At 35.1% G+C, this 9,313-nt stretch overlaps 1 protein-coding gene across 2 annotated transcripts; it reads right to left on the reverse strand.

The window, feature by feature from the left end:
- LOC104757785 (intracellular protein transport protein uso1-like) lies at nt 3,150–4,879 on the reverse strand. Of its 2 annotated transcripts, none has more exons than XM_010480575.2 (3): nt 4,688–4,879; nt 3,604–4,430; nt 3,150–3,519 (listed from the first exon to the last, which is right to left on the reverse strand). In XM_010480575.2, the coding sequence occupies exons 2-3, from the start codon at nt 4,418–4,420 to the stop codon at nt 3,434–3,436; spliced, it is 903 nt and encodes a 300-aa protein (XP_010478877.1). In that variant the 5' UTR covers nt 4,421–4,430; nt 4,688–4,879; the 3' UTR covers nt 3,150–3,433. The 2 variants fall into 2 exon arrangements, with proteins under 2 accessions (XP_010478877.1, XP_010478878.1); XM_010480576.2 differs by having other exon boundaries at nt 3,217–3,513.

Genomic DNA, 9,313 nt, shown 5'->3' on the forward strand with positions numbered 1-9,313 from the left:
TGACAGGACTGTTGACAGGTTGTACATTTGAATCCTCAATAAGAATTTCTTTCACCTATAAATAATAGTCAAGACACATCTTGTGTGGTTACCACCAATCCATCTTAGCAAAGCATTTTCATGAAAAGAAGAAGAAGAAGGCAACACTCAAATGACTATTATCCTCAAATAACAAGTATTGCAAGAGCGTGTGACTTGTGCATCCGTTAAGTGTATTAAATTGGGCTATAGAAGAAGTAAAGTTATCCCTAAACCCCTAGAATTTAGAAGCGAATTTGCAAGTTGATTGAACTAAGTCAATAGAGAGAAAAAATAAAAAACCCCCTAAAATCCGTAAACTGAAGGAAACAACAGTAAGGTAAAAAGATACCAGATTCAAAGTGAAGTTCTTCTACAAAGCAAAGCTAAAGACTGAATCGGGAAAGCAAAGAATTGGGGTTTGTAGACGCATGAATCTTCGCAGAAGAGAAAGCAAGAACAACAAAAAGAAGATTATTTTTAAAAAAAAAATTTTGGCTTTCAATGTAGAGATAGTTTTTTAGCAAAAAAAAAAACATTTTTACGATGGTCTCCAGATTAATTGTTTGTGGGACATAATTTTACGAAAGGGATATGTGTGGGTTTAGTTTTCGACTTGGTCAATTGGTGATCTTAAGCTCAATAATTTCAAGTGTTTGGTTGTGGGTTTAGAAGGGTGTAAATGAGTACCAAAAGGTTGTTTGCTTTGCAGTGGCCAGTGGGTTTAAACTCTCTTTAATGACGAATGAGGTTGGAAGAATCGTTCATAACCGGAAATTTTGGTAAAACAAGAATGGAATATATATATGTTGTCTACGGTGCTAAATGTTTAGTGGACTGCTAGGAGAAAATAAATATTTGGAACTATTAAATAGTGGGACAAATTAAAAAAAAAAAAAAAAAGATGAAATGTAGAGAGGGTATTCGAACTACCAACTCCGCGAAAGACAAATTTGAAATTATATCGGTCGAATAATTATTTATTATATTGAACTCATGGTCGTTTCTCATTGTCTATGATGAACTTGTATCTTGTGATGACGAAACTGTGGAAAAAATGGCTCAGAAATTTAAAGAAATTTTTTACGCAAATGGAAGCCGGATTTGGGAGATAGTGTTAATATATAATCTGCTTCTAAATAAAAGCTGAAGCAGTTGTTCACTTGTATTATTTTTACTTAGATAGATTCTTCATTCTTGGAATGTGATGATGACATTGATAAAGTCCATTAATCTTAGTGTATATCAAGAATCATGTAATTTTCTCACATGTAACTTATGCGGATGTATGTATGTGTAAATATTATTTGACAACGAAAGACTGAAATATATAGACGTTCATGTGTCCCTTGCATTTTGTAGAGGAGCTTTCACGACTTGCACTATCTGTTTTGGGAAAATTGAGGAGAGATAATATAAGCAATCAGTAGCAACTTAGCAAGTAACAAACCAAACGTTGTCGAGTTTTTCTAAGATACAACATCAAAATGAAGAGAGAAAACAAAACAAACTAAAAGAGCAAAAAAAGGCTGAAACATAAATAAAGAAAAACTAAATTGACGCTAAAGTGAACGGCTCCTGCATGATCAGATCCTCCATAATAAAACTCGTGTTGCTCGTCGTCTTGATATTGTAGTAGGTGGGATTCGTCTCTTCGACTGTGAGATCGTAGGTCGGCTGGAAATGCCGGGTGTCAACAATAATTTCCAGATCGCGCATATACGCAGCTCCGGTGGTGCTCAGAAGATACCCAGATCCCATCTGTATTGTCGTGTGCCGACTGGAGACGTAGAAAATGTAATCGGTAGATCTTTCTCATGTTTTTTAACTATATATGTAATTAGGTGGTAGCCCATGCGTTGCTTGGATTATTACATAATTGCTATTATATTTTGAAGAAGTAACATAAACTAACATGTTACTATCATTTTAGTTTTTTTACTCTATATATCAAAATATTTTACTTATATTTTGTTTATATTTTACATAGATTTTAATTTTTTTTTGTTAGTTTACTTTTTCATATTAAAAATATATGTAAAATATGAACTTGTCATATATTGGGCCATGAGCTTATGTATTTGTTAAACCGTCTTAGATTTGTTACTGTTTTAGCAATAAATCTAATATATTGCATTGATAATGATATGCATTTTAAATGTTTGACTTTTTGGGTTTTTATGGATTTTTATTATGTTTAAAAAATAAGTAGAACAATATATGGATTTAAATTACAACGTTTTAAAATATATGAATTTTAAATTATTTTAGTTTAATCTTTAAAGTAAAATGCTGGATTAATATCACTCATATACATTTTTAATATAAATCTATAAAAAAAATGAACAATAGTGTATTTGAATTTGATTTTTTTAATATATATTTGAAATTAACAAAAATAAATAATTAGAAAAATTTAATTTTAAAAATAACAAATGTCAAAAGGAAGAATAACAAGTGTATCAACTTAGAGTACGAGTTTAGAGAAAACCTTACTTAATTATGTAAGCCACATGTTAGTGCATGTATTGAATCTTATCACTTTTTATTCAGGTTGAATCTAAATGAAACAAACAAAAAAGCCAAACAATGAATCGAAACGGTGATACAACCTAAAAACTTAGAGCCAAACATTGAATCAAACAGCTTTCTCCTACAGAAGAGGAACTCATTAATTTACCTGTCAACTATTATATATACGAGGCAAGCAACAAGAATATAGAAGAAAAAAAACACACCATGCAAAGAAGGGAAAAGAAGAAACTAAACCTGAGAGAATAACGGAAAAATTATCAGAAACCGTCAAGATAACTAGAAGAAGCTCCAAGTGCAGGAGGAGACGAATCTAGTTCCAGAATTCGATTAGAGCAAAATTAAGAACCCTAAAATTTGAATGGACTCTCAGAGAGCATAATTGAGTAGAAAATTAATAATAATAACGAAGAGGCCTCTTTTATAGCTATTCTTTATTACTATAAAATAACTTTACTTTCCTTTTTTAATTTCTGACTTACATAAGAATTTATTTAATATACTGAGAAACTTTGCTTTTTTATTTTATTTTTTTAGTTCCTGATGTCAAATACTGTATGTGCATCATATGTTATTCACATGATCAAACTGACGAAATGTGTAGATTAGATACTAGATAGTAACGTCATATTTGGGTGGAATCAATCAAAGGTTCGAACCACAGAGAACAACCGAAAGAGACCATAACATTAGGAGTTAAAGGACCTAGCATTGCCTCCTCATAGATGCATACAAAATCAGTTCTCAGTTCTCAGTTCTAACACACTAACAGTCCTATAACTACGGGTTACTCGTACTTACTATTTTTCTAGAGTTAACCCAAAATAAAAGCTCACTTAAGTAGTAATCTCTCCTTGCAGTGTAAAGCTTCTCTTCAGTTTCCTCAGGAGTCTTTCATCGTCTCATCGGTGGACTTAACATGAGATGATGACAGAACAACAACTTTGACTCCCGGAGTTAAACCTGAAACTTCCAATAATAAGCGTATTTATTACCACTAGTAAGTGTATACTTTTTATCATAATGAACAAGTGCAAATACAAGATAGCTTACCAAGATTGTTGTTGTCCTCCTCTACCCCAGTATGCTTCACAAGCACGGTTTTCGTCTGTCTCAACTGTTGCTTCTTCTTCAGCTCCACTTCCACATGAGTGTTGTTCGGTGAATCCGCTTGCTCTTTCCTTGGACTTACTTCAGTTGTACAATCATCATTGACCAATGTCCTAAGCTGAACGAGTTTCTGTTCCCATGAGTTGACTTGACTCTTGACCAAATCAAGTTCTTTTCCTTTATCTTCAATGTCTTTCTCCATCAACTCAACTTCCCTAGACCTCTTCTCAAGCAACTTGCCAGATTCTTCAATCTGGTTAACAATCAGGGTCAACTCTTTCTTCTTTCCTTCTGTTTCCGCTTCCATTTCTTTCTTACGCTCTTGAATACTACGAGCCTCATTGAAACGCCTCTTAAGCTCAGCCGTAAGCTGTCCCAATTGTTTATCCTTTAACTCAAGCACACTCTGAACCCTGGTCAATGAATCCAGCTTTATTGTCAAGTCATTCCTCTTTAACCTCAGTTCTTGAGTACACTCTTCCGTTAGTTTCTTCAAATCACCAGCTTTGGACTTTTCTTCTTCAAAAGTTCGACTCTTTTTCTCAAGGTCTGAGCTCAAAATCTGCAGCTCCTTCTCCTTTAGATCTAGCTCCCGGGACCTCTTCTCAATGTTGCCTTCAACCATGCCAAAATGGTCGAGTAAGCCTTTCAATTGACGGACGCATGTTATTACTCCGGAAGCATCAGCTTTGATTTTCTCCATAGATTTTCGGAGTTTCTGTCTCTCCAAACCACCAATACCCAAGTCATCTTCAACCATAGTTTCCCTCCTGCAAACCAATCAATGTCAGAACAAAACAAAACACACAACATTGAAACAGAACTCAAAAAAATAAAAAACGAAAAATCGCAGGAACTTGATAGAACTCTTTAAGTGTCCAGTTACATCATACAACATTCTAAACAAAATCCACCACAGAGAAGTTAAACAAAAGCACTTTTTTTTTTTTGTTCAAGTCCCAAAAGAAAAAGACCAAGAAAAGCACAAAGGTGAACAAAAAGACCCTAGAACAGGCAACAAAATTACCTTACTAATACTATATCAGGAAAAATGAAGAGCGAGAGAAGTCTGAATAAGGATAATAAGATTAACGGAGAGATAAAGAAAACTTCTTTCGTGGTTCGATTCAGCTAGGGTTTTGCTATTTATCGTCTTTCCGTCTGCTCTGTTCTGCCATTGATTCTATTTCTACCTGAGATTGTTGCCGACTTGCCTGAGACAATGTGAAAGCTTACTTAACGGGCTTCTGCTGAAGACTGAGAGACCCATTGGGCTTTTATTCACTCTAAAGTCGAACACGTATATTTTCCTGACAAGTGAAAACAATTTTCTTTTACATCAAAGTGGTCAGACAAAATATTTATGTTACCAATTTACCACTTATCATAAATCACATATCCAAATTGTATATTAGTCTAACAGTAGTAAGTTTGACCTTTAATTCTGCTTAAAACATGTGTACAGACCAAGTTTTTGGGGAAAAATTTTAAAAACAAATTAATTTTGGTAACAGAATTAATCATGAATTCATATTGTCATTTAAATGTATGTGAAGTGTGAACCATTGGTGAATCTGATTTTAAAGATTTACCTTAGTGTTTCTTGATCCGAGATTCAGAGTGACAAGCACTAAGAGCATCAGTACTGGTATAATTCTTCCTTGTTTCTCAAAAAAAAAAAAATTAATATTTTATTTTGCAACTAATAGATAGGTGACAGGTGGAGAATCAAGGTGAGTATCATTCTAGGGAAAACGGCTAAAATCAACCCAAACTATTTGCGGAACGCTTTTTCATACCCAAACTATGATACGCTGCATTTATCAACCTGAACTGACTAAAAATTCAAATTTCCTATCTAAACTTTATAAATTTAGCCAATTTCAACATCTTCGTAAACGGTGTTAGTTCATCATTTAACGGTCCTGACTTAGACGCCAACGAGGCAACCACGTGGCCTATAAATATCATAACGACGTCGGTTTATAGCTCAAAGAAAAAAAAATTGCTGTATGTAGGAATCGAACCGGCGTGGCATTGAGAATAAAATAGGCTCCTTAACCACTCGCATAAATCAATACTTTTGACTATTATGAACAAATATGTATAATATTACTTTCGTCTTTCTTCTTCTTCTTCTTCCTCCTTCAGACATGGAAAGAGAACAACGATCAGAAGCAACTAAAAGCCTGACTGGTTCAAACGCTGCGGTTGCAGTTGCGGTTGCGGGAGATTGTGATAGCGGGAGATTGTGATAACTGGTTTAGCGGTTTAAAATTGGTGCGTTTGCGGAAGGTTTACGACTGGTTGACCAGCGGGTGCAATAGCGGTTGGAACATAATAAATGTGATATATAATATAAATGTTTTAAAATATAAAAAAGTTAAACTTGATTAATAATTAAAAATCATAACAAAAACTACAATAATTATTTAGAAAAACAAATAAATTTCTTAGTGAAATGTTTATTACTTTATGCATTTGGTATATCACCAAAAATTGCATCAAGTAATGTGACAAATGGCAAAACAAGTGCTTGATACCGTGGATCTTCTGGATTATTTTTATAACTACAATAATATTTCTTCGATGAATCCAATCGATTTTTGACTTGGCTCCAAGTCAAATCAACTCCAAATTGCTCGTTAATATTCTTAAGAATATTTTCCTTTTGAATACCACTTAGAAATATTTTTGTGGGATTTTTTTCTTCTTGTTTCTCCAGGATTACCCGTTGAAGTAGAGCACACGTTGCCTCATTCGACCACATAAATCTCTGAGTCGAAGCCAAACGATCATCTTGTGAAGCCATGATTATCACCTAGATATATATAAAAACATAATCAAAGCTAAATCGAAATGATCAATAGAAAAAGAATAAGAGAATGAGGCAACGTGTGCTCTACGGCTTGATTAGGGTTGAGAAGGTGATAAACATATATAGAAGATAGAAAAAAAAAATATCGTTGGGGTTTAAAAAAAAAAAAAAAAAAGAATTCCAATCGCAATCGCCCGCAACCGCAAACGCTTGCGGGAACCAGCTTTTGGAATTCAACAGTTGGAAGCGATTGAGAACGACTGGGAGCGATTGGGAGCGTTTTGTGTAATTGGCCCCAACCGCTAGCAACCGCCCGCAAACGCAAACGCAGCGTTTGCGGAAGCTAGCGGGAGAACCAGTTAAACTCTAAATCTGGATTTCAAAATCCAAAATCGATTCGTCTATGGTTATTTATACGGTTGATTCGTCTCTCATATCACCTACGTTCTAGTTTTTATTTTGTGTCTCTTCATGAAGTTCCATGAATTTTGTAAAACCCAGATCTGGATTTCGTAATTTTTGCTCTATTTTTCATTTATTATAGAGCGTTTGCACATATAAACAAATTATGAACGAATCGATTCATTTGTTTTCAAATAATGTTGATCTCTTCAATCTATACTTTTCGATTTTGGATTTTGAAATGGAGATTGATTTGTTTTTTTTTGGTGACTTCCCCTTTTTCTCTCATGTGAATCAGACGTAGAAGATGAAAAGATACGGAAGCCAATATAGACGATATATTGTATCTTTGTTCATTTATTTCCATAACATTGATATATCCGAGTGGTTACTAATCTCATTTTATCTGTAATGTGACCCAGGTTCGAATCCTGCATGTAACATTTCTTGTTTTTGTTTTTACCTATCGATATGCCACGTGGTTGCTTTGTTGGCGTCTGAGTCAGTGCCGTTAAACGGTTAACTAACACCATTTACGAAGATGTTGAAATCGGCTAAATTTATAAAGTATAGGTAGAAAATTTGAATTTTTAGTCATTTCAAGTTGATAAATGCAGGGTATCATAGTTTGGGTATGAAAAAGCGTTCCGCAAATAGTCTGGGTTGATTTTGGCCGTTTTCCCGTATCATTCTATCCAGAGAATTTAAAGTAACGGTTCTCTCTGCTTCTCTCTTTTTTCTATTATTTTATTAATTTTTAATTAAAAAACTATGGGAGAGTAACCACCACTAATGATGGTCTAATAGTCACTTTTCTCTATCAAGCTACCATAAACATCGGCACATCGCAAATAACCCTTACATAAAACCTTCAATGACTAAAATAAAAAGCCAATATTTTTGGTCCATAGAACAAAACTTGAACAATTCTCTGTGCAAAAGAGAGATGATACTATTAATCATCATCATAAATATACGTGTAACATAAATATCTTGTCTGATCAAAATAGGTTATATAAGTAATACTTGTTTTCTGTTGCTACACATTTGTGTATATATCTTGTTGAGTTTACATACTTATTTCAGGTTATAGGGTTTTATAGAACAGGTTATGGAAAGAATGGGTTTCAATAGAAAATGGATCTGATGGATTATGCAATGTATTGTTACGGTATCCTACTCTTACCTGTTAAATGGTACTGCAAAAGGTCTAGTCAAACCTGAGAGAGGTATCAGACAGGAAGATCCCCTATCTCCCTACATTTTTATCATATGCAGCGAAGTACTCTCTGGCCTATGTACGAAAGCACAAAATGAAGGTGTTCTTGAGGGTATAAGAGTTGCAATGAAGTGTCCAAGGGTGAATCACTTACTTTTCGCAGACGACACCATGTTTTTCTGCAGATCGGATCCTCAAAGTTGCAAAGCTCTCCTGTCCATCCTGCAGCAGTACGAGTCTGCATCAGGACAGCAAATAAACTTCCAAAAATCTGCAATCACTTTTTTAGCAAAGACTCAACCCTTAGTAAAAGAGAACGCAAAAAGAATTTTGAAAATATCAAAGGAGGGAGGCCAGGGCAAATACCTGGGATTGCCGGAGTTGTTTGGCAGGAAGAAAAAGGACCTGTTCACCTTGATAATAGATAGAATCAAACAAAGAGCGTTAAATTGGTCTACAAGGTTCCTTTCAACGGCTGGGAAACTCGTCATGTTGAAGTCAGTCCTTGCAGCCATGCCAGCCTACACCATGACATACTTCAAGATCCCAATCTCCCTTTGTCACTGCATCCAATCTGCTTTGACCAGATTTTGGTGGGATAGAAAACCTGGACAAAAAAAAATGTGTTGGATTGCATGGAATAAAATGACTCAGTCAATGAAAAACGGTGGATTGGGCTTCAGGGATATCGAAAAGTTTAATGATGCCTTACTAGCAAAGCTTAGCTGGAGAATACTAACAAAACCTACCTGCCTCCTTGCCAGGATCTTGCTGGGGAAATACTGCCAAGAATCCACTTTCCTGGACAGCAAGGTACCTAACTCAGCGTCCCATGGGTGGCGCAGCATATGTATTGGGCGGGACCTTTTACGCCCTCACCTTGGAAAGCTAATCGGTAATGGTAACTCCACCTCCATTTGGAATGAACCTTGGCTATCGCTGGAAAAGCCAGTAACCCTTGTAGGACCAGCCAGTGAAAAAACTCAAAGCTTAGTAGTTTCACATCTGCTCAATGAAGAGAACTCTGAATGGGACAAGGATAAGATCAGAGATATTTTACCAAACTATGAAAATGAGATCCTTACCCTATTGCCAAGCAAACGCGGAGCCACTGATAAATGGGCATGGCTACCGACCTCCTCAGGAATTTACTCTGTTAAATCTGGTTATTATGAAGCGCTAAATGATGAGGAGACTAACCAAGAGGAAAGCTT

Source organism: Camelina sativa, chromosome 17 (assembly GCF_000633955.1).
Source record: "Camelina sativa cultivar DH55 chromosome 17, Cs, whole genome shotgun sequence".
In the NCBI taxonomy this organism is placed as follows: domain Eukaryota; kingdom Viridiplantae; phylum Streptophyta; class Magnoliopsida; order Brassicales; family Brassicaceae; genus Camelina; species Camelina sativa.